Source organism: Cryptotermes secundus, unplaced genomic scaffold (genome assembly GCF_002891405.2).
Source record: "Cryptotermes secundus unplaced genomic scaffold, Csec_1.0 scaffold1359, whole genome shotgun sequence".
In the NCBI taxonomy this organism is placed as follows: Eukaryota; Metazoa; Arthropoda; class Insecta; order Blattodea; family Kalotermitidae; genus Cryptotermes; species Cryptotermes secundus.
This window is the reverse complement of record NW_019734334.1, coordinates 136,047-161,809: the sequence shown is the minus strand read 5'-3', so window position 1 is coordinate 161,809 and position 25,763 is coordinate 136,047. Positions and strand designations below refer to the sequence as shown.

The 25,763-nt window shown below is 41.0% G+C and overlaps 1 protein-coding gene across 4 annotated transcripts in view; it reads right to left on the bottom strand.

Moving 5' to 3' along the window:
• Positions 1–25,763, bottom strand: part of LOC111868701 (far upstream element-binding protein 1) — a gene marked incomplete in the record, with an annotated part of 82,212 nt that overhangs the window by 14,889 nt on the left and 41,560 nt on the right. For 2 of the 4 annotated variants that reach the window (XM_023859594.2, XM_023859596.2), the window contains 8 exon segments: positions 4,951–5,124; positions 6,953–7,086; positions 7,283–7,368; positions 8,137–8,201; positions 8,835–8,992; positions 11,470–11,698; positions 15,577–15,783; positions 20,796–20,933. In XM_023859594.2, coding sequence (XP_023715362.2) covers positions 4,951–5,124; positions 6,953–7,086; positions 7,283–7,368; positions 8,137–8,201; positions 8,835–8,992; positions 11,470–11,698; positions 15,577–15,783; positions 20,796–20,933 — 1,191 coding nt within the window. 4 annotated transcript variants of the gene reach the window in all.

The window sequence follows — 25,763 nt, the reverse complement described above, 5'->3', positions numbered from 1 at the left end:
ACACAGTGAAATCTCTGCGAGAATGACATTTCTTACCCCAATAATGTGTTTCCAGAGAACTGGGCTTATGCAAAATTACATCAAGAAACTGTCATCCATAAGCTTTGGTGCATATACAGGGTATACACAGAGAATGGTGCAGTTTCAAAAGTTAATAAGAAATTTATTTCTCAACTTACATGGGCACGACTATACCATCAGCGACAGCAACTGTCCAAGCTTCTCACGCATTAATGACAAACCTTCAATGTGTGCACCCTGGGTCACACAACACACCCACACAGTAATCAAACTCATCCCAGACCCAGTGTAGCATGTCCACTGATGTGGAATGTGGCTTCATCAGAGAAGATCAGTCTTTCTACGAACCAACCTTCCTCCATTCTCAACTGCATCTCCTCACAAGTCATGCCTTTTAACTTTGTCTGCTGGTTTAATGGCCTGCACAAATCGCATTTTGTATGGCATAAAGAATAGCCGCTTACACAACACATTCCACACAGTCATTTTTGGCATGCCTAATTCCCTGCCTTCTCTATGCACTGACTTATGGGGACTTCACTGAAATGCCTCACGCACTCCTTCAATGTTATCAGACACATGAGGTCGACCAAGACTCTTGCCTTTACACAAGCATCCAGTTTCTACAAATTGTTGGTACCACCTGTTAATGTTATTCTTGTGTGGTGCGTCTTTTTGAAACCGTGCATGAAACTCTCGCATCACAGACCGGGATATCTCAAAACAGAGCACAAAGAAAGCCTTCTCCTGCTGCAAAGCCATCTTTACAACTGACCCCGCAACGATGCAGTAAGCATGAGAAACTTGGACAATTGCCACCGCTGAGAAATAAACTTATTAACTTTTAAAACTGCACCATTCTTTTTGCATACCCTGTACTTATGACAAAATAATGTACGAGTGCTTAAGCGCTGTCATGTTCCCTGGGTGTGTGACTACAGATGCAAAATGGATTGGTGAACTGGATTTATTGACTGCCTGTATACACCACTTGGAACTACATTTTACAGACCACTGACACACACAGATGAGTGTCCTCAATCTACTAATCTCTGCTAGCTGTTCTAGCTTCTGCCAAGGGAGTTTCTTCAGCTTCCTAAACTCAGGTACTCTTTGTCACAGCTGCCTGTGCAGAATTCGTCAACTGACAACTCAACTAACTGGGTCCCAGGCTGGCAGCCATTTTACACCAACCCCCTAGTCTTATCTTCACAGGATGACTTTCAACTGAACTTTCTCTCACCAACCACCTAATTCATGTCACTTCACTCAACTGAAATGCTGACAACTTCAACCAACAACTAATTCATTGTCAAAGTCGAAGTTACTTTACAATAGGCAGTTTACCACCAGTCAGTTCAAACTGTCCTGCTTATGACATCTCAGCACAAACCACACAGAAAACATCATTTCCATTGCTATAGCTGAACAACAGTGAACCTGTTTATCAAGCAACTGCATAACAATGGCCCAGGTATTGCTGACATGTTTACTGGCCATTACCAGGTACACTTTACAGTATGAATAAAGAATTATTTGTACACAAAGAAATACTACACATAATTGGTAACATAAGATTGATTTCCTGAAATACCTGCCATATGAAACAATCATGAAAAAACTTCAGTCAAGAATCAAAGGACCTATGGTGCCAGAAGTGGCAATTGGAACATTAATGGGCCCTTGCACCGTGTTTTCAATGGCCTACTGTTCATATGTTCTACATGTTACTTCACTCGCCAAAATATGGCTGCATGAATTTCCAGCACAGTAAATGAAAACACTGATTGTTGTTTGGATCCTGGAAGTTAAAAAATCGTTTACAATAAGTGGGTTCTTTACTAAACCAATATTACTTAAATACATGAAAAAATACTTTTATAGCCATCTTTAGGTGGAATCAGGAAAAATATTCACAATTTACAGCAACTGCCTAAATGTAGGAACTCTTTCAGATATGAACTTCAGAAATTCTGTTAACCGTTCGGAATTCCATGCTAATTTCATAAATTGTCGAACCTGCTATGTTTACTATGGGAAAAGAACTACAATAGATTTCTTTCAAATTTATTGCTATGTAAACCTTACATTCAATTCTAAAACACAGCTCTTTTGAGTTGTATACTGTTGTAGTAACTGCCCTAGTAAGAACGGCAGTATACTGTTATACCCTGCAACCCTTCCCTATTACAAGTTCCTAAAGTCAGTTCTGACCGCCACTAGCTACTATGCATACAAATTGGCTTGGGTAAGAATGATCTGCATAAAGCGGGGTAGTTATAAAATTTCCACGTACTGTGCAGCAATTTTGTTATACAAACGAAACTGCACGAGTGTTGGAAAAGGGGTGAAATGGATGGTAGGTAAGAGCTTTTAGAAAATCCTGGCTGACCTGAATCCATTTGAGGATTCCAAAAATATCTCCCTTCATTCTATTGTATTAGATATAAAACTTGCATCAGAAATGCTGCCACTTGCAATTTCTAAGACTGTCTTCTATTTCTGGTCCTAATCTTTTGCTGTCATGACTGTGCCTTGGTACAACTTACAAAGGCCAATGTTAGATATCAGCTGTGAATCCACACAAAGAAATTACAAAATTGTCCTATTTCATATGTTAGCTACCATATTACCCCCCCCCCAAAAAAACACATGCACACAGAGACATAAGGTCAGGGAGATGGTGATAAACATAACAGCAGTCAGTAATCATTAGTGACCCCTCAGGCAATGTCTATTCACATTCATATCTCAATCTTCCCCTTCCCCAAATTATAAAAGATGGTCTAATGTGACTATCATCCAATGAATAGATTTTCTAAGCTCATTTCTGGCAGTGAATATGTTAAGTACTGAAATTCACGTGATAACTACATATGGGGTGGGGGGCAAATGGCATCTTCAGTATGTGTCTCAATCGCTTCACCTACCCTAGCACNTTTCCATTGCTATAGCTGAACAACAGTGAACCTGTTTATCAAGCAACTGCATAACAATGGCCCAGGTATTGCTGACATGTTTACTGGCCATTACCAGGTACACTTTACAGTATGAATAAAGAATTATTTGTACACAAAGAAATACTACACATAATTGGTAACATAAGATTGATTTCCTGAAATACCTGCCATATGAAACAATCATGAAAAAACTTCAGTCAAGAATCAAAGGACCTATGGTGCCAGAAGTGGCAATTGGAACATTAATGGGCCCTTGCACCGTGTTTTCAATGGCCTACTGTTCATATGTTCTACATGTTACTTCACTCGCCAAAATATGGCTGCATGAATTTCCAGCACAGTAAATGAAAACACTGATTGTTGTTTGGATCCTGGAAGTTAAAAAATCGTTTACAATAAGTGGGTTCTTTACTAAACCAATATTACTTAAATACATGAAAAAATACTTTTATAGCCATCTTTAGGTGGAATCAGGAAAAATATTCACAATTTACAGCAACTGCCTAAATGTAGGAACTCTTTCAGATATGAACTTCAGAAATTCTGTTAACCGTTCGGAATTCCATGCTAATTTCATAAATTGTCGAACCTGCTATGTTTACTATGGGAAAAGAACTACAATAGATTTCTTTCAAATTTATTGCTATGTAAACCTTACATTCAATTCTAAAACACAGCTCTTTTGAGTTGTATACTGTTGTAGTAACTGCCCTAGTAAGAACGGCAGTATACTGTTATACCCTGCAACCCTTCCCTATTACAAGTTCCTAAAGTCAGTTCTGACCGCCACTAGCTACTATGCATACAAATTGGCTTGGGTAAGAATGATCTGCATAAAGCGGGGTAGTTATAAAATTTCCACGTACTGTGCAGCAATTTTGTTATACAAACGAAACTGCACGAGTGTTGGAAAAGGGGTGAAATGGATGGTAGGTAAGAGCTTTTAGAAAATCCTGGCTGACCTGAATCCATTTGAGGATTCCAAAAATATCTCCCTTCATTCTATTGTATTAGATATAAAACTTGCATCAGAAATGCTGCCACTTGCAATTTCTAAGACTGTCTTCTATTTCTGGTCCTAATCTTTTGCTGTCATGACTGTGCCTTGGTACAACTTACAAAGGCCAATGTTAGATATCAGCTGTGAATCCACACAAAGAAATTACAAAATTGTCCTATTTCATATGTTAGCTACCATATTACCCCCCCCCCAAAAAAACACATGCACACAGAGACATAAGGTCAGGGAGATGGTGATAAACATAACAGCAGTCAGTAATCATTAGTGACCCCTCAGGCAATGTCTATTCACATTCATATCTCAATCTTCCCCTTGCCCAAATTATAAAAGATGGTCTAATGTGACTATCATCCAATGAATAGATTTTCTAAGCTCATTTCTGGCAGTGAATATGTTAAGTACTGAAATTCACGTGATAACTACATATGGGGTGGGGGGCAAATGGCATCTTCAGTATGTGTCTCAATCGCTTCACCTACCCTAGCACTGCAGAGGAAACCACTCAGGCGATATTTTAACTGTATTTTTTTTTTAAATTTGCTTAGTGGGGGGTGGAGTCCAACTGGGTCCACTCAGCACGGCGGCCACTGATTGGCTTATTGTAGCCTGCCCCGGGTGATTATGATGGAGAATTTGGTGGAATGAAGATTGGCAGGGGAAACCGAAGTACTCAGAGAAAACAGGCCCCAGCGCCACTTTGTCCACCACAAATCCCACCTGACCACCTGGGATCGAACCCGGGCCACCGCGGTGGGAAGCCAGTGACTAACTGCTCAAGTTTTAACTGTAAAGCAAAACTCCAATTTAAGGTTTCCTTTGGGAGCAGTAAACCTGAACATTAACCTAAGGTAATTTAATAATAAAGACTGATGTGGGAATACTGAAATTTGACAAGGGCAAACTATAACTCAAGAACAATAAATGGGGGTACCACTGTATTGAATTGACCTTGCCAGCCTTCATCTGGGCCTCAATTGCTTCTGCCTCTTTAACCTTGCCTATGGAGCGGTAATATTCTGCCCACTGAGCACTGTAGTCTGGCTGTCCATTTTGTGCTCCAGCACCTGGCTGGGGACCTGCCTGTTGAGGTGTAGGCTGTGCAGCTTGCTGAGGCTGCAGACCCTGTAACATACACCAAACATTAAGCAATAAGATGAACACTGTAATCTAATGACACCACTTGACTTTCTCGTCCCTTAAATGTGAATATAATTTGCTTCCAGTACAGTCCCATACAGATTTGTTCGTAAATTTACTAGCCACAGGCTCATAAAAATACAGAAATTAAGAACTGAACTTCCTATGGCACATCATATACTGAAAAGTTATTACTACTTTCAGAACCAGATTTATTCTGCATGCCTAAATTTAAAGTGCCCTCATGTTATTTAATGACACTTTAAGCAAAGAGACTATACACATCAGGTATTACAATGGCTGAAGGATGGAGAGGATTTGGAAGGAAGTGTATATGGCCAGTTCAAGGTACTATACCAGAACTTTTCTGGATGTACAACCCCACCCCACCTAGTCCAAGCATTACCTCTAGGCCAACCTGTTCAGGTCAAATGGGTTAAGAATATGGCCTCATAATATGCAGGAGCCTATAAAACTCGTGTATGATAATCAGGGGCAAAGTTGGAGGAACTGTTAGTTATGATTAAAGAACAAACTTACTTGTCTCAGAGAATCAATGCGAGCCTGTATAAAACTTGAAATCACTCAGCATTGCTTTATCAATGGAGACTGCCTGTCATATCTGCAATGTATATGGCATTGCCTCAACCCCCCATCTGTTCTCTGAAGCAAGTATATCTGTGTTCTAGGACCTAAACTTCATAAGAAGCNTGAAGATGGAGGCGCTACGTTCCTCCGAAACGTCGGCCAAAACGAAGAATACACGGTGCCTAAACCCAGAAGACGACTTTCTTCATAAGAAGCTATCACTGTTTTCAAGGCACATCAATTTTGGCTTGTACAAAACATTATTTTCCATGCAACTCCTTTCATAATAATTTTATTCAGTCCCTGGCTCTAGGCTGCTTCAATAAGTCCACTTTTTTTTGTCAAAAGCAATCAGCAGTTAACCTTCCAATAATCGGTGCCTCAAACTTTTCACTTTCTCCTTTAAAACAATTCAGATCTCCAGACCATTCCATATGCTATATTTTGCATCCAAAAAACCAGCAAACAAATGACTTCACTCATCACTCATTTCTTGAACATTCACAAAAAATAAATTTCAGTTACAACCTTTCTGCCTGCCTCTTAATATCCATGCCAAGAAAGCTGCTGCTCTTAGCCATTCAAGTTAGCTATGAGTGAAGGTGACAACTCGCATTTGCAAGCTGTTATTCATATCAGATGGGCATGTGGTAGCGTAGTGGTAGCCACTATGCTACAAGCTAGAAGGTTGTGGGATCAATTCCCAATGTCAACGGATCTTTCAACTGACCTAATCCTTCCAGCTGCACTGTGGCCCTGGGGTCAACCCAGCTTCTTAACACAAATTTCTTTTATTCAAATTAGTACAAGTTTAAAAGGGAAACTTGGAGTTAACAAGGCTCTTAGGGAAGAACCTTAAATCAATAAATGTTAAATGGGGATTCTACCACTCTTCATCCCATGTTTTCCCTCACTTAACCCTTTATACACCATCAGCCAATCAGACCATCTTGGTAAGTGTGTTTAAACTGCTAGAGAAATAAAATCAACTCGAACACAACAGCACTTTCATCAACAGATGGCATCACATGACATACCGATTTTCTGTGGAAAGAATATTTTCACATGATTTACACATATGGTCTTTTTTAAGATAATGTGAAAAGAAATGTGAGAATGTTCTTTGCAACTGCATCGGTAGTCTACATTCTGGGTAGTAACTGTGACACATCAGCAGACCCTTCCCCCAAGTTCCGCCATTCTTTTCTGAAACATCACACATTACCTTGCTGGCCTTGGCTTGCTGTTCAATCATCTCCGCTTCTCTATGCATACCAAGGGAACGATAGTACTCTGCCCACTGAATGCTGTAATCTGGTTGTCCTGTTGCAGGGTTTACCTGAACTTGGGCACCACCACCTGCGGTAACAAAATTAATGTAGTAATTTGGAAGGCTACTGTAACTAGACATCCAAAACATCAAAATATTTAATGAGAAAATAACTATGGTGAGTATTTACACTAAATACTTCAGACCCTAAACAAAACTCTGTATGCAAAAAATACATCTACACTAGCAATTACAATGGTAACTGATAACACTGTACAAACGTACTTGGATCATTGGGATGCTGCTGGCTTTGCCATGGTTGGTATCCACCACCCCAACCCTGAGGAGCAAAATGCTGAGGTGGACCTTGTCTGTAATGGCAAAGAAATCCAGAATCACGAAGTGAAGGAAATAAATTCCCAATTATTAAATTCTGGAGATAACTATTTGCAATATCTCTGGAGTGCACATAAACAAAATACTGAGAACACGTGCACTTCACACTGGCTAACTGGCTGTAGAGATGACTTCACACAGTTGAAATGACGTCTCTTTTCATTGCAAAAGCAGCACAGAAGGACAGTGGAGTGTAAGTTCTTGTTTGAATGCATCTGTATGTTAGTGTAGGAGCAGCAGCTACTAGATTTGATACCTGTTGTGAAGTTATCTGCTCCACGATGGCTAGAAAATCAAATGGGGTACTTTTGTCAACTACAGAAAGCCCTCACACGAAAAATACCAGACATAATAACAATAGTGGCATCAAATTGTAGATATTTTGGGAGTGCAACCTCGCCAATCTGATTTTAAAGGATGGGTGCATGTAACAATGTGTTTCTCAAAGCTGCCATTAGGGAAAAATGTGCATTCTGTTACTTCAGCAACAAAATGCCTACAAATGATAAGATATGGTTACTGTGCACCCTTATCTGGGGCCAATTTCAAGAGGGCAACTATGTAAAAATTTCTCACGAACAGCAAATAGCTTCCTCCTCTTTAAAATGCACTTTATAAGTAAATGAATGTAGTTTTAACTTCTGGTATAGAAACTAAGTTTGGCTCCTACTTTATGAAGAAATGCATGCAGAGTAAATGTTTGGAGCCAGGACCAAGATAAACAGAACAAATAAGAATCTTACCCTCCTGGAGGACCTTGACCTCCAATGGGATATTGTGTAGGTGGTGCTCCACCTGGTCCAGGAGGCTGCAATGAAAGACACAAATTATTCCTCTTTTATTTCCATCTACACACTATACACACTTGACACAGACTCAAATCTGAAAATTTGGCAACCCCCAATATAGTATTCCTCAATTTGTTTTCCATTGTTTGATCTTCTGTTGCAATGACAACATCAGTAATCAGAATGTTAAATATCCTCCATTTACTGGCCTTTGTTTTTTAAAAGGGGGCTTCACTATGTATGGAAAAGTGTTGCTTCAGATATATCTAGCAACACAGCATTCACTGGAAGCATATGAAAGACATCTGCTAAGTTAAGAGATATCCATGCATTACAGAAATACACTTAAAAGACTAATATTCTCACAGTTATAACAAATTCTCTACAACACAAGCCAGCTAAGCTGCATTTCCTGAAACACAGTTCAAACCTACTTATATGAAATTTATCAATTCTACCTGTAAATTTTTGTTTAAACAATTCTGGTTTTCCAGTAAGTCTGGGAAGTTTCATTTTGTGGCACTGCCACTGACACCACCACAACTACGCTAACCTTTCTACTGTCTTTCACAACAAAATCTTGCTAATTCTTTGTTGCACTATGCTCAATGGGCCAGAAAGTTTATACTTTCTGTAAACAAAATGCTACACACCATTCCAATCTTTTCGCTTATTATCCTTTTTGCTTGTTCTATTTGGTCTGGAGATCCTCGGATTACAAATACTTTCTCTGCAGGATTTGGAGGTGGTCTCCGATCCAATTCACAGTGTGCACCAGTCTGCTGATTAATTTGTTTGATTGTCTCACCTCCTGCACAATGACAAATAAACACATTAACAGTTCTTTGTGGAGGAAGAAAATGCTGGACATAAGTAGCAGAAATTATTTTACAACAGCATATACCTTCACTCTGGAGCTGGGATAGCATAGTCGATATTGCAACTGACTCTAGGGCTGGACAACTGAGGAGTTCAAGTCCTGGTAGGGTCAAGAATTTTCTCTTCTCCATCTTGTCCAGACCAGCTCTGGAGTCTGCCCAACCTCCTATCCAAAGGGTATGGTGGGTAGGATCTATCCCTGGGGGTAAAGTGGTAGGGGCATGAAGCTGGCCGTTCACATCCAGCTAGTGCCAAGGTACAGAAAATGTGGCTTTATACAACCATTCCCCCATACACCTTCATGGCATAGTGCTTATTAGTTAAGCACAGGGACTTTACCTTTTCATATACCATCACTCTGGGGGCATGTGGTAGCATAGTTGGTTGAGGCACTATGCTACAAACTGGAAGATTGCGGGATCAAATTCCAATGAGGTCATTGCATTTTTTTCAATTTACCTAATCCTTCCAGCCACATTATGGCCCTGGGTTAGACTCAGCCTCTAACAGAAATGAGTACCAGGAATATTCTTGGGGGTAAAGGGCGGCTGGCGCATAAGGCTGACAACCTTGCCACCATCTATGAGCCGATTGTCTAGAAAATGTGGGAACCTCAACATCTCACAACCCTATGGGCCTCCACAGCCCGTTACAGGGATACCTTTACTTTTTTACTATACCATCACTCTATAAAGTTTACATCAATGAATCAAGAATACTGAATTTGATAAAAGTGGGTGTCTTATGTTACTGAACATAGATTCTTCTCTTTTTCTGGTTTATGGATCCAAATGTTATGTGAATGTTGTGATGTACTAAAGTATTCTGAAGTAAAACGTAATACAAATTCCTTGATATTGCAAACATCAAACTGTTATGTAAAATGTACCAAACTGTTTACATTATGGTACAGGACCAGTTTATTTTCAATTCTGTACATCAATCCTTGTGTCTATCTTGGTGATCACGTACAAAACAGATGCTAATTACAAAGGTACAAGTGCCATCAACTTCGCAATTAGTTCTTTCCATAACATGACTGAATACTATGTCAATCACCTCTCATTAAAATCAAACAATGCTGCATTGTTTAATAATAATTAGAGTAAGTAAAGGTAAAAAGGTAGTTGTCCTTGAGCTTAAGTAATTAAGCACAACGCCATGAAGGGATATGGGGAGTGGACATATATATGCGCATTTTCTTGACCTCAACACTAGTTGGTGAGTGGTCAACTTCACGCCCTGGCTGCTTTAACCCCGGGGACAGAGCCCCTGGTACCCAGTGCATAGAAGGTTCAGTGGACCACATGGCTGACCTACAATCTGTCAAAAAAATTCTTGACCCTACCGGAACTTTAACCCCTACGCCCCAGTCTCCCAGCACATAGCCAGTTGCTCTACCGACTGTGATATCCTGGCAAGTGCATAAGAAAAAGCCCATAAAAAGGAACTCATTATAAATCATCTCATAACATTATATTACTACCACCACACAAAATTAATATTTCTGTTCTGCAGGTTTACATCTTCATACAGATGAAATAAAAGATATTTTCTGAGAGAAGTCCTGTGACAAGAAAATTATAAAAATTGAGTCACTTGTTAAGACATTAACAAGATTTAAACATGCAGAATGAATGCAAAAATCTCTGCAGGAAATATGTCAACAAACTGAATAAAATGTTACCACAACTCCAGAAAAGCCAGTTTTTGACAAAACCAGTCATGTAAAGCAATAAACAGTAATATCATTCCAATATTATTAAAACTGAGGGAGATGACGGTTGTGTTGCCCAAAAAAGGGGGGGGGCCACACCACACACACACACACACAAAAACTCCATGGTTTGAGTCCGGAAGTGAACTATACCAACTGAGCGACCGCCACTTGTCAGCAAAAATAGTGCCAACTTTAGTGGATAGAGGGTGTCACGTGGTCAGTGTAACAAATCCCCATTGTCGTTAATTTCGGTTTTCTATATTGGAGCCGCTAGTTCCTTGAAATAGCTCCTCAATTATCCTCACGAGGCTGAGTGGACCCCGTTCCAGACCCACTACTTCTCAGAAAATTTGGTAGCATTGGGAATCGAACCTGGGCCTCTTAATCTGTACCCAGGAACTCTGACCAGTACACCACAGAGGCAGTCCACAAACACACCACACTCCCATTCAAACTGCAATACAGCTCATATCACTAAAGGTCACCAGATTTTATTTTCAATATATAACAGGAATCAAAATCAGGTTATCAGAGATCTAGAATGTAAAGTACTCTTTTTCACATCAGGCTGCAAAATGTAAATTGTGACAAACCCTCAGAGATGTTTCGGACAAACAATATGAACTACAATTTAAGTCTCTACCAGAAAGTTATCATAAAACAATTCTTTAGAAGAACTGTGTACTCACCTCTTCCAATAACTATGCCACACTTTGCAGCTGGGATAGTAAATGTCGCTTCTTGCTTGTCCATTTGACCACCACCCTGCTGCATGCCCCCTGGTCGCCTATCCCAGCCACCTCCACCTCCATTCCCAAATTCACCACCACCACCACCTCCTCTGTTACCCATGCGGTCATAAGGTGGTCCACCAGGGCCTCCTCGCCCTCTGCCTCGTCCAATTTCACTATCACGCCGCTGCAATTAAGGAATAACACACTGTTAAGCATTCACATGAAGGTTATTTGGAAAGTAAAGATACAAGAGTCCAGAAAATGTTTGTAAAGCTTTCTTTTTTTTTACATTCACTTGTAGCATCTTTATTTACTTTCCAATACAGTCACCATGGATTCTATTGCACTAAGTGAGCGTGGGAATGAGTTTTTTTATTCCAGCACTGTAGAAATTTCATGCCTGCTCTCTTAGCCGTGTCAACGTGTCTTGAATCTCATCATGGCTGAAAAAGTCTTTCTATCCAGACTTTCCTTCAATTTTGAAAACAAGTAATAGTCACTTGCTTTAAGGTCTGGGCTGTGTGGTGGATGGGCCAGTACTTCCCACCTGAAGGACTGCAACAACTCTTATATGGGGTGAGCACCGTGAGAACGGGCATTATTGTGCAGATGCAGACCCCTCACATCAGCATTCATTTCCACTTGTTTTGAATAGCCTGATGCAGTTTCTTCAGCATCTCAGAGTAAGCAGTAAAATTGATATCTCCTCGAGGCAAAAAATTGAAGATAAGTGACCCCTTCCTGTCCCAGTACATGGTTGCCGCGATTTTTTGGTTTGATGATGAAGTTTTGAATTTTTTCGCTGTTGGTGGGTGCGTGTAGCGCCATTGCACTGATTGCCGCTTATTCTCAGGTGTGTGACAAGATACCCAAGTTTCATCTCCTGTCACAATAAAGTCCAGAAAGTCAACACCTTGATCCTCGTAACGCTCAAGGAATGCCTGCACCGCATCCACTTGATTTTTCTTGCGATTGTCAACATTTTCCTCTTGAGTAGAGGAAAAAAATAAAAATCGCAAGGCGCAAGATCGGGGGAATAAGGAAGATGTGGAATCAGTTCTAACTTCAGGTTTCGCAGAGCCTCTTCAGTTGCGCGCAAGGTGTGTGGACGAGCGTTGTCATGTTGCAAGATTATTGGCGCCAGGCTGCCTCTAACATGACAAACTCAATGCCGGAGGTGTTTTAGAGTCTGTATGTACTGAGAAGAATTTACCATTGCCTCTCGTTCCAGAAAATCGGTCACATAAACTCGGTGAGCGTCCCAAAACACAGTCAGAAGAAGATTTTTGGTGGATGGTTGTGTTTTGAACTTTTTCGTCTGAGGAGAAGACGGATGTCGATATTCAGCGCTCTGTCTCTTCTCTTCCGGGTCGTAACGATGGACCCATGACTCATCCCCTGTCACAATATTCAAAAGAAAGTCGTCTCCTTCGTCACGGTAGCGCTGCAAAAGTTGCTCGCAGCATTCCAATCGACGCTGTTTGTTCTCGTCTGTGAGACGGCGTGGTACCCGTCGTGCACAGATTTTACGGTATCCCAATTGTTCAATAATGAAGCTGACACATTCCTTCGATATTCCAATATGGTTTGCGATACGCTTTTGAGTGATTCGCCGGTCATTTTGAATCAAATCGTCGACGAGTTTGCGATCATTATCGTCTGTGGCAGTAATCGGACGTCTGCTGCGTGTTTCATCAACAATTATGGCTTTCCAGGCTCGCAACCACGAAATTTTATTACCCATCGATTTACAGTAGACCTATCAACAGCATTGTCACCATAAACAGCCTTTAAACGATGATGAATCTCAGCAGGAGTCACTTTTTCAGCAGTTAAAAATTCGATAACAGCACGCTGTTTAACTCGCGTTGACATAGCTCTAGAACACGTCTCCACACTTCCGCTTCTCGAAATACACTGGATGAACGCAACGATCTCAAACCTGCGCATGCGTATTGAGGGGGAATGTTACTTCCACATGCCACCTGGCGCGCTTCTGAAGGTCATTTCGTTCGCGCTCTACAAGCATGTGTGCATTACTTTTCAGCCTACCTACGTACCTTGTAGAATACATTTCCTTCATACCATAAAACATATCAGTTACACAAATTTTTTACACACACTCCAACAACTAGACTAAAAATTTTCACATAAAAATTAATAACAGATCAAATACATTAGACTTCACTAATTCAGACTAACTGGGAGCAAACACTTGTCCAAATTAGTGAAGTCTGAAACACAGAAGGGCTCATCAGTTTTATATTGTTAGGGTCCAGTTGTCCTTTTCCACTTTTCAGCTTAATCACTACATGGATCATCCAGTTTCAGCACAGATTCTAATGTTGATTTATGATTTTCTTTAATACTGTGACATGTATACCCATTGCTCAGCAACGACATGGTAAACATGCCTCAACAATAGAGAGGCTGTTTTCTATGTGGTCCATGCTGCAACCATTGCCATGAAACAGAGTGGTATAAATGCCTAAAAGAATAAGGGACAATATTAGATGGTGTTTTCTGTGAGGTCTGTGCAAAGTGATTATAAAGAAGAATTCAAAGAACTGACTTTGACTTGCAGGACAGAGTAAAGAGTCGAGTTCTGGGACGCCAGCCTGTCCGCATATGAGCATGGAATTAACTTCAGTCATATCATTGGAATCGGCAGCTGCAGAATAATGGCAAGGAATAAGGATGCAAAAAGAAGACTCCATGTGTGATTTGACATGACAGTGACACTGTTATAAATCTGCTGCCTGGATAAGACTAATGAAGACAGAGAACTCTAGTGCATGTGTAATGGTGAACTGTGAAGTGTGTGGAAATGGTAGTGCTGTAATTGCCTGGTAGTCCCCAAGTTGTGTGAATGTATAAGGTGCAATAAAACCCATCATCCACTCCAAACCCACCTTATAATTCATGCACCCCCCCCCCAGACATGACAATATCATACAAGATGAGCCTACTTACACCATACTAATTCATTACATTCTGAATGGAGCACCGTGATCAAGTCTGTTTAAAACTTCCATCTTTTTCTTGCAGGGTTAGTGTCTTATTTCCTCTAGCACTCATTTTAACAGAAAATATACTATTAGAACACTAAAATGAAAATAAAAGTATGCATACTTAAAATACCAACAAAGATTGTTCATGTAAACATAGAAGTTTTGAGTTCTCTGCCTTCCTACTATTTTTGCAGCAAACTTTCTAGATTTAGAATGCTCCAAGGGGAAACCTTTTACATTAGCCTTGATGTTTGACAAAAGGCCTACATACATAATATACCATGATCTATTGTAGAGCTAAATGCGGCAGTTTGCGATTGCTGATTGCAACAATGCGATCATCAAGGCTGTAATGAGCAAATGGGGGGGGGGGCAGCCATAAGAATAATCATAAATTCCGAATTAATGGTTTCACTGCATTTTGTAACCCACAAACCTTATAAAACATCACTATATAGTGTCAAATTGTGGGATGATTGTATGAATAGCCTGGAAAGAATGTGACAATCTGGCAAACTGATCAATCATTTTCCTGGAGGTAATGAGGAAACCCATACAATAAAATTCAGTCAAGGTAGCCAGCATCCTGGATGAGATTTGAATCAGTCACAATACAAAGAGAAGCATTAATGCTTAAGCCTACTTGCTCAGTCATCAAAGAGCACAATTTAAGGAACATTACTAAACTGCCTACCTTGGAGTTACATTATTGCTTTCAAATTTATACCTTGGGCTCACAAGAGCAGTACATTCAGGGAAAAATTTTAAATTAAATATTTCAATGTTTTGGTTTAACACCTCTTGTAACAGACTGTGGTTACCAAAGCACATCATCATCTGCGAATGAACTTTTTGACTTTGCTACCACAATCATTAAAAGCAGAAACAAATGCAGCTCACTTAACAAATGGCAGCACAGGTACACGATTAAACTGTCTAGTGAATGTGTTCACAAAATTGAACTCTTTTCTTTCCTTCCTCATGAGCGATTCTTTCGAAAATGTATGTTTGCACAGTGTATCATCCATCATAATATAAACAAAACACTCACAAGTACACTATCTATAAGCTCTTCTATCCTCCGCCTTGCTTGATCAACTTGACTGGGCTTCCCTGTGAGTAGACACCTTCTCTCACCCGGACCATCATCACGCCCTTGTTGAAACTGAACACGAGCACCAGTCTCATTCTGTATCTTCTTTATCATATCACCACCTTTGCCAATAACAACACCAACTGCAGCCCTTGGAACAGCCACCTTCAAAGAAAAATTTTCAATCACATTATGGTTATACCAGTACATCTTGTTCCATTAAATGAATTAAAACATTCTGTCACATGTATGAGTGACCACAGATGAGGTTCAGATTGGTAAATGGATTTAGTGAAGACTTACAGATCATAACTACAAGTAACTACAGCGCTATCGCTAATTCACACGTTCTGCAGTTCACTACAGCTTGCACTAAGTCTTCTCAGCCTGCTCTGTCTTCACCAGTTTTCTGGTAATGGCTTCCAACGGTGGACGTTCCCCTTCCTCTGGGTTCCCAATCTGTCCTCGTGCCTTAGCTACCAGCTTCTCATAGCAAAAGCTCACAAAGGCTGAACCGCAGCAGTCCTCTAATTCACTCTCTCACTCACTTGCGAACCAACTCACTAGACTCTACTAATTCCCACACAGGTGGTAATCTCACGTCAACCTTCTGCTCTTCTCACTGCCAACTCAACTCTCTCTCATAATCACAGCTCTCATTATATAGCAACATGGACCACTCAGAAAACACCACTTCCAACAGTACTTATATCGTGCCTGCTGTGGCCCATTACCTAGTAAAAGCTGTTGTTTACACAGCCATTACCTAGCAATGGCTGTTGCAAAGCTGCTGCCTTTGCAGTCATTGCCTAACAATAGGTCTACATGCCACAATATTCTATGACGCAAAAGCATTCAAGTCATCAGAAGGATATTATATTAAATGTAATTATATATATATATCAACAAACAGCAAGCCAACATTTCAGCATGCCAATACAAGAGTCAGGCTCTCTCATGAAATTTTTTGACCAATTGCTGACTCTCCTACATGGTGTTCAAAAAGATGAAAATATAACATCCAAATATACTTCTGAATTTTCACATTAAGTTCATTATATTTTTCATGAAGAAGCACTCAAAACTGACAGTGAATATGTCACTAACAATACTTTAAAAATGTCACAATACAGATAATTAATAACACATAAATAATCCTTCTGTCCAATTTCACTCTTCCAAATATACTTCAGAACTTACAAAATGTGTTAGGTGACGAGTTTCTTTTAAAATGCATAACTGCAAACAGGAGCATTGGATCTGGGGACCAACAGCTCATACACCATACAGAATTCATTATATACATGTTCACAAGAGGGTATTTTGATGTGTAAATTACTATGTAAACAGCCAGAGCAGCCTTCTTTACACCAAGCAGCAATTCAGGAATCAATTTATTATGCAATGAGATACAAAAATTGGTCAAAGTGTAACTACCTCATGCACACGAATAATTTTCACAACCCCCCCCCCATAAGTGTGCTTGGAAGATCTTGTGAATTTTGAACCTGGCTCCATGACATATTTCTCCACTTGATGCACTCTTCAATTGCCGATTTTTCCCAATTTAACTCAAAATGACAGCAAAGATACAAACTCCCTGATAATACAATATGGTGACAGCTTCTCCCCCTCCCACTTGCAGTTTTCTAGAAATGCCCCCCCCCCCTCACATTTAGTTGGTCCTTCTAAACACAAGTGCAAAAGAAAAATAATGAAAGGTGGCCAATAATATTCAACAGCAGCCACTTTTAGTTCATCTGTCAGGGCTATGCAAGCAGAACTGACAGAAATATCAAGACAGGCAGTCAATTCAGGAGGGCGAACACCCATGGCATCTTAAAAGCAGTAAGTGTAAAGTGGAAACTTATACTGTTATTGAAGGACTGTGGCCATATAAAATCTAATTGGCTACACGAGGGAAAAAATATTCATGCTCATATACAAATTAAGATCAATCTACAGAGGTGTCTGGGAATTTGCATATATGGCATCAATCTTGCGAATTCTTGATGAAAAATTGACCTTGATAAAATTATAAAAAATGCACAATTTTGCAGAAAACGAAGAGTCCAATACTGGGTTGCCGTATTTCATTTTCTACAAAAATTATCTGTTTAAATTTTATCACAGGGCACTGTGTCTCATTCATTTATGAATTGCACCATAGAGAATCTAGTCTTGAATTTCCAGACAGGTTCTATACTCTGAATCAGCACAGTGAAATCCCTATTCAACACATACCTGGTGAATGTATTCTCTTACACTACAAAGATCTTAAAAACACACTGTAAAATCACATTAAGAAACTGTTCATCATCATCTTACAATACTTACTGTATATAACTTCTTTACATTAGGAGTCAAACTGTTTCTATACAAATAAGCAATTACATAATAATACCTAATTAACAATAGAAGGACCTCATCCCAGAATTGAAGCAACTAAAATGACACACAAATGGCTGTTTCAATGCCTGTCCAATATGTGACATAATGCACTGAAGAAAACTGTGCAGTAACATTTCCACCACAGCGCCAACATGAATACTGGCTGTTTTGGCAACTGCATTAAATGAAGGTATGAATTCTACAAGGATAATAAAAATTAAGTAAGACACTGCAATTACTTTCTGATGCATTTTATGAAACCCAAAAGATCATTTCCATTTTTTAAAAGAGCTGACCACTAGTCTCCATTTAGAACCAAATGAATCCATTCCGTAACTAATCACANTAACAGAAACAGCTCGCAATAGCCACAGGAACGTTGCTGCAAGACAGGCATATGTAACGACGACTTAGCGCTCTTAAACGCGTGTGTCATTAAATACAGTCCTCCTGACAACAGGCCAGTGAAAAATCTAACAATCTACAGCAAAACCATCAATTATTATGGGCGTTATAACATACGTGTGCAGCTGGACGAAACATACACGTCGAACCCCCCCAGACGATTTAAATCCCTGACGAAACATACACGACGAACCACGGCAACGGGTTAAGGTCTTCAGTGGTCTTTCTCCTGGTTTTCTTGCCATGTTAACACCCTGCCCATGTCACTCTCCTTCACTTCATCATTCTATCTGGCAAAGAGTATAGTCACAAAGTTCCTCATTATGCAGTTTTCTCCAGCTTCATATTATTTCATACCTCATGGATCAAAATATTCTCCTCAGCATCCTGTTCTCGACACACCCTCAAGCCTATGTTCTTCCCTTAATGTCTGAGAAAGTTTCACAACCATAAAGAACAATGGGCAAATTAGTTTAATTTTTATGTTCTTGGGCAGCAGATGAGAAGACAGTAGGTTCTAAACCGAATGGTGGCAAGCATTACCCAAATTTAATGATCTTAAATTCATCATGAATCAAACTTTGATTTCCTACTGCTGCTCCCAAATATCTGAACTCTGCCAAATTTTCAAAGGTATTAGTTATTATGTCACAATTTTGTCCTCCATTCTGGTGGCTTCAGTATACACTTAGTTCTCTCTGTTTATTTCTAGGTCAACCTAATTCCAAGCATATATTAGATTTTTTTTCCCCTGGCATTCCATTCTTCCCCAAGAGATCTACATCACCAGCACAGACAAAGAAGCTGATGTGTCCAATTCAATTTCAATCCCACTTCGTTTTCCTGACCTTCTTAACAGTGAATTGTAAAGCAAAGTTGAAGAGCAATGGCAATTAAGCATTTTAAATTATCCTGAACATGGAATGTATCACTCACATGTTCACCCACAGAGACTCCACTACAGGCATTACACCAGCCTTTTCCAACCCACCTTTGTAACTTCAGCTCAGTAGGAATGGCGCTATCCTTGTTACACCTGTTTCTACCTTAGGATAGTGTATAATGGTCACTGCAAGTTGTCCTCACAGATGGAATTAAAGGAGGTCGGTATAGGTACAGGAAATCAGTTGGGTCAGTTTGCATGAGACTAAGGGTAGCGATTCTGAATTAAGCGGTATTCTGGGAGTCCATCCAGCTTGACATTGGTTCACTCATTGTTCTCCATACCACACTGTTTAATTTACTGTACATTAATGCTTTAAATTACAATTTATTAATTGATCTGCAAATTAGGTCTCGGAGCATGCACGGGTCACGTCTGTACACTTCAGAATATGGCGAAAGACTCCTTGTAGAAATGGCTTGCACATATCACTCTGCGAATTTAAAAAAAATTTCGAATTCTCCACGGTGTGGACATATACATGCCATTCAATCTCCCGTAGGGAAATCTGATCGAGGCAACTCTTAGTCATAATGGCCCTTCAGTGGTCCTCAGTTACAGGCAATTATAACGAGTTTTGACCGGGCTTTTTCCTTGACTTTTGTAGGCGCCTCTAGTTTCTTGTACCTGAGCTAAATAAATAACTGCTCGTAAATGTCAGAACTCCAGACTTCTTGGCCCTGCCAGAATCCAGGGATTTCCACAAAAACACCACATTGCACGTCCAAGACAATGGAATGCGGTATTATAGAACATGATAAGGTTCCAGTTGTATCTAAATATAAATTTTTTTAATTACAATTTACAGAGAATCAATATCCATGGTCCTTTATAATCATCCAAATAAAAAGGGGCTAGGATTGATCGGCGTCAAGGTTTCATTTAAAAACATTTCATTAGGCACAATTAGTTGCATAGATATACCGAACTCATTAAGAATCTCTCTCTCAAATGTGCATGCATGCACAAATAGTCTTCAACATAGCTCCACAGGTTTAAACTGATGTTCAGCCCATGCTTCCATGAAAATTAATAACATGTTTAAGCCAAACAGAGCAATTGTCAGGCATGTGATTCGCGTAAAATGTTATACTGTTCTATGATAAAATACATAGCCTGTGAAGGATGTATGCCTAAACGTTTATTTAAACCAATTTTTTTATGCCTGTTAATATTTAGTATGTAAAATGTCTTAAAATTTTAAAATGAAGTAACATGATGCACGTGTGCCATGGCACTCCTATTATGTACTGTTTTAAGCAGGGATGTGTTTCATGGATTGTGTGTTCTGGTCACCACTGTATGTGTGGACTAGTGTACTGTGGTAGTCCACACACTATTAAAGCATGCAAACATTCATGTTACAGCGTTAAAAAACCATAACACATCTGACTACAGCTGCTTTACTGTATTCATATTCTGCAGTTACTTCACATACCTCAACTGAGTCACCACCTCCACCTCCTCCACCACCACCACTTCCAGATCCACCATATTCGTCATAGTTGTGATTTCCGCCTCCACCACCTCGCTGACCACCACCACCACCACCTCCTCCTCCTCGATTGTATGCCTGCTGGAAAAAATAAGACTCTCAAAACCATCCACACAGTTATAATCTCCGAGTACATCCTTGTCAGGATGAGGTTTGCTGCCATTTAAATATTATTGCAATGTATAGGCAGTAGGGGGTTTAAATGCTGGCTTGCGAGGTTAACCTTTAGCCGGGTCCAGACTTGTTGCATATCCCTGTATCGTATCTCCTTTGCGTATCGTCCGATGCAACGCGACAAAATTTTGCGTCCTGACTTGTTGCGTATCTCCACTCCACTCCATTCAGAGTATATAAACAGAGAATCACAAACAGAAGAATGCACACTGGTGATCACTACACTCCAACTGTCTGGAGCTGATAAGCAAAGCGCGATGCAGCCGCCTATACGTCCAGACTAGCACCACTGCAACCCGAGTCGTCCCTTTGATGCAACGGGAAAAGACCGCCAAGCGAGCGAACAGCCCGTTGCGTATCATTTTCCAACGGAAGGATGATACGGGGTACCGTCCACACTGATACGATACGGGGATACGCAACAAGTCTGGACCCGGCTTTTAACGTATGGACTTCAAAATTGCCGGCAGCCCTCTGTGGCCTGTATTTAAATCGCCCTAATTAATTAACATTTCAAACTTTTAGAAAGAAATACATATTTTCCGTTCTATGCAACATAGAAATACGAACTAAAACAGCCTGAAAGGCAATAAAATTTTCTAAATATACATAAAACAGCAATTTTTACAAATGAAAATTGTCATGAAGTGCAAAATATAATCTTTATTACGAGGGTAATTCCAAAAGTAAGGTCTCCTATGTTTGAAAATATAAAATAAACATTTATTTTCAATTTTGGATACATCAGTTGAATCTTGAACATGTACTCATTTCTCTACATAATCGCCATTTCGGTCGATGCATTTTTGTAGGCGCAGTGGCAGTTTTTGTATGCCCATGTCATACCAGTTAACCTCCATGCTGTTCAGGAAACTTCGAACCTCAGCTTTCACCTCATCGTCGTTGTTGAAGCGCTTCCCAGACAAATGATCTTTCAACTTTGGAAAGAGATGGTAGTCACTGGGCGCCAAGTCTGGACTATAGGGTGGATGGGTGATGATGTTCCATCCAAACTGTTGCAGTTGAGCGACGGTTTGTCGGGCAGCATGGGGGCGAGCGTTATCGTGGAGAATGCTTACGCCCTTGCTCAACATCCCTCTTCTCCGGTTCTGAATCGCCCGCCTGAGTTTTCTCAGTGTCTCACAATATCTCTCAGCGTTTATTGTGGTCCCAGTTTCCATAAGTCAACCAACAATACCCCGTTTCGATCCCAAAACACAGTTGCCATGACTTTANCTATCCTGACGCATGACTCGCTCAATCTTCGCGACTGTCTCGTCAGAAATTGACGGTCTCCCAGTTCTTTTTTCGTCGTGTATTGCAGTACGACCAGATTCAAACTCCCTACACCACTTGCGGACGTTCTTTATGTCCATGCACGACTCGCCATACACTTCCACCAATTGACGATGAATTTCAATTGGTTTAGTCCCTTTTGCGTTCAAAAACCGAATAACTGCGCGAATCTCACACTTCGCGGTTTTAGTAATCGGGAGCTCCATTTCTAACGGCAACCGTGCCAAGACTGAGCGTCCTAGCTACGTGCGCGCATGCTTGGTGGTATTGGGGGGAGTGAGGGAAGCAACGAATGCAACAGGGTTGCCAACAGCCGCACGAAAAATTACCCAGTGCTTTGGAGACCTTACTTTTGGAATCAGCTACGTATATATTGTAGCGTGTTTGGTTGCCTGTCACGCTACAAATAAGTTCACGCCGTGGTTTGATATAGTGAGTTTATTCCGTTCGCTCGCATTACACACACTTTACAATCATCTGCACTTGCAGTCTTACAATAACCGATTACAATATTCCGGCGATACTGACTCCATAGACGGATATTCCCAACTGACTTCTTAGACGGGCGATCTGAAGCTTTCTTCTTCCAAGACTATTCCGCGACTGACTTCTTCGAATGCTATTCCGAGACTGAAGGCTTCTCATCGAAGCTGGCCTATTTATACCCTCGCCGCTGCTAGGCAAATGAACCTTCTGTTATAACCATGGGGACGTTGCTTTGTTTGTCGTTACCGTGGAGATTCGATGTTCTCGATACAACAGCTCACTGTTGGAATTACAGTATCGCTATTGTTACTTCTTATGCAACGGTCTGTTCTGGTGTTTCCATAGAAGTGACTCCTCCGGATTCCAGACACGTTACAATATGTTATGAAATTCCAAAGGACTTACCCATTGTTTTTTCTTAAACCTTGAATCATGGTGATATTGTAAATATAATCACACTGTATACAATATTTTGTTCAGACTGTACATGAGTTTGAACTGTATCACTTTATAGATTACGATACACTCTGATGCGCAGTCCACCTCACACAAATAGGCATCGCACTTTTTACAACAGAAGAGCGTGTGCCTGCTTTTCTTATTTAGCGAAACACATCTGTTTCCCTTTGGTTGGCCAGTGTTGTGAATGTTCCACCTCCAGTCAACTCAGTTGGGCCCCAGGTAACCTTGGCCTCCCCCGAGAAACACCACTGACCGTAATATTCAGCTTTGAGACTTGGTGATATTGTAAATATAATCACACTACATACAATAATATTACTGTACACAAGTTTGAACTGCGTCACTTCACCGTTTCACTTCACTACAATACTCACATTGACGGGCGTGGCACTTCTCGAAGCAGTCCACTTCACACAGAGCAAAATCACACTTTTTACAATAGAAGAGCGTGTTCATGCTTTTCTTATTTAGCGAAACACACATCTTTGTTTCTCTTTGGTTGGCCAGTGTTGTGAGTGTTTCACCTCCAGTCGACTCAGTTGGGCCCCAGATAACCTTGCCCCCCCCCCCAAGAAATGCCACTGACCATCATATTTGCCTTGTGCAATTGAAGAATCGTCTTGGGGGAAGGGGATTCTAGCAAAATCGAATAAATTATGTTGATTGACAAAGCGACACTCTCACCTATTAGTAACACTCGCAAAATAATGATGCAAAGTAATTTTAATACTAGTCGAAAAGGGTGCCAGTCTGACACAGATACCAAAGTCACAGTGGCAAAGATGCCTTTTACTCATAAAGTAATACTGGCTCAGTGGGTTTATGCCTCTTCCCACACACAAAATAAAAATGATATACAAAGAAATATATGACAGTCTGACACTGACTTTTTAACTGATAAAGAAATATTAGACAATCCGACACTGTCTTCCTGACTGATAATTCGACATTGAAAACCAATCCTTGAATGTGTCATACTTCCTTGAAGGCTCTGGAAGCACTCACCTGCAAGCACCGATGAATATTTCCTCACCAGTTCTCAAAACAAAGCTGGGCTACATTTGGCTGACCAGGTCATAAACAGTCATATCAAAATGAGTATCGAAACCAGTATCGTGATAAACGATTTCATTGTTCAGAGCTAAGGAATGAACCACTGACATGACCTTGCAAGCATTTCGTTTTGGTTTCAAACCGAAGGTCAAACTGCCAGCACTCCCAGAGAGCATGTGTCCTGCCGCATATATATATTGTGACATGTCCCTCTGTGCGCGGACAGATAAACTCCAGGAAAACCCGACGAAAAACTACAACGAAACCTGCGCAGCAACTGACGAAACCAAACGCGAGCTCCAGGCCCGGTTGGATATAGTGCAAATGAAGGCTGAGCGGCTAAATACATCAACGATCGTCACGAGCACAGCTCAGCCACCAACATTCAACGGGAATTCAACGTGTAGTGTATTCAGGCGACAATTCGAGACCGTGGCAGAGCACAACCAATGGTTGGAACGGGAAAAATCGACATACCTAATTACTGCCTTGAAGGGTCGGGCGGCAGAAGTGCTACCCGGCATTCCGACAAATACAACTTATGAGGAAACACTTCAGGCACTAGAGGACCGTTTCTGGGACCAACACTTCGCAGCTGCTTACCACTGCCAACTACGAACGAGGACGCAGAGACCTGGGGAATCCCTGCAAGACTTCGCCACGCCCATTGAACTCCTTTCCCGTCATGCCTACCCCAATCTACCTGCTGACCACATAGGAAGGGAGGCAGGTAAAGCCTTCGCATACAGAATACGAGATGCCGATATAAAGTTCCAGCTGCTGCTGGGAGGGGAGAAGACGGTAAATGAGGCCCTCCGACAAGCGCTAGAGTTGCAGGCAGTACTGGTAGCAGCCAGACCTCACGGAGACAGCACTAGGTTCCGATCGTCCCCCACCCAACGAGGAGATGACAACAGACAGCACCAGGACCGAAAAGAAGGACCTCCAAGAAACAAACGGGAATCGCCAGGGAAATCAGAATGGCGACCCAGAAACAACAAAGAACCAAGTTGGAGAAAGGACCAACCGTCAGGAAACACGCAACGGCTGGCGGAGATGGGCGAACGCCGGCATATGCGTTAAGGCCCCCACACTACGCACTCACCGACATGACAGAGAAAGCCAACACCAGTCTGGTCACCCAGGGATGGGTAGGTGAGAAGCCGTGCCAGGTGACAGTGGACACTGGAGCTACGTCACGGTAGTAAGACCGGATATTGCCGCCGGATGGCCTGAAAGACAGCCAAATCCAGATTTCACGCTGCAGACCGTGTCTGGAGGATCCCTTCCCATCCTGAAAGAAGTTCTGTTGACCCTTACCCTGGGGCGCCAACCGATAACAATGTGGGTTTTTGTCGCGAATATCACCGATGAACTCATCCTGGGACTGGACATACTGCGCGCCTATGATGCTTCAGTGGATATAGGGCGCCAAACTCT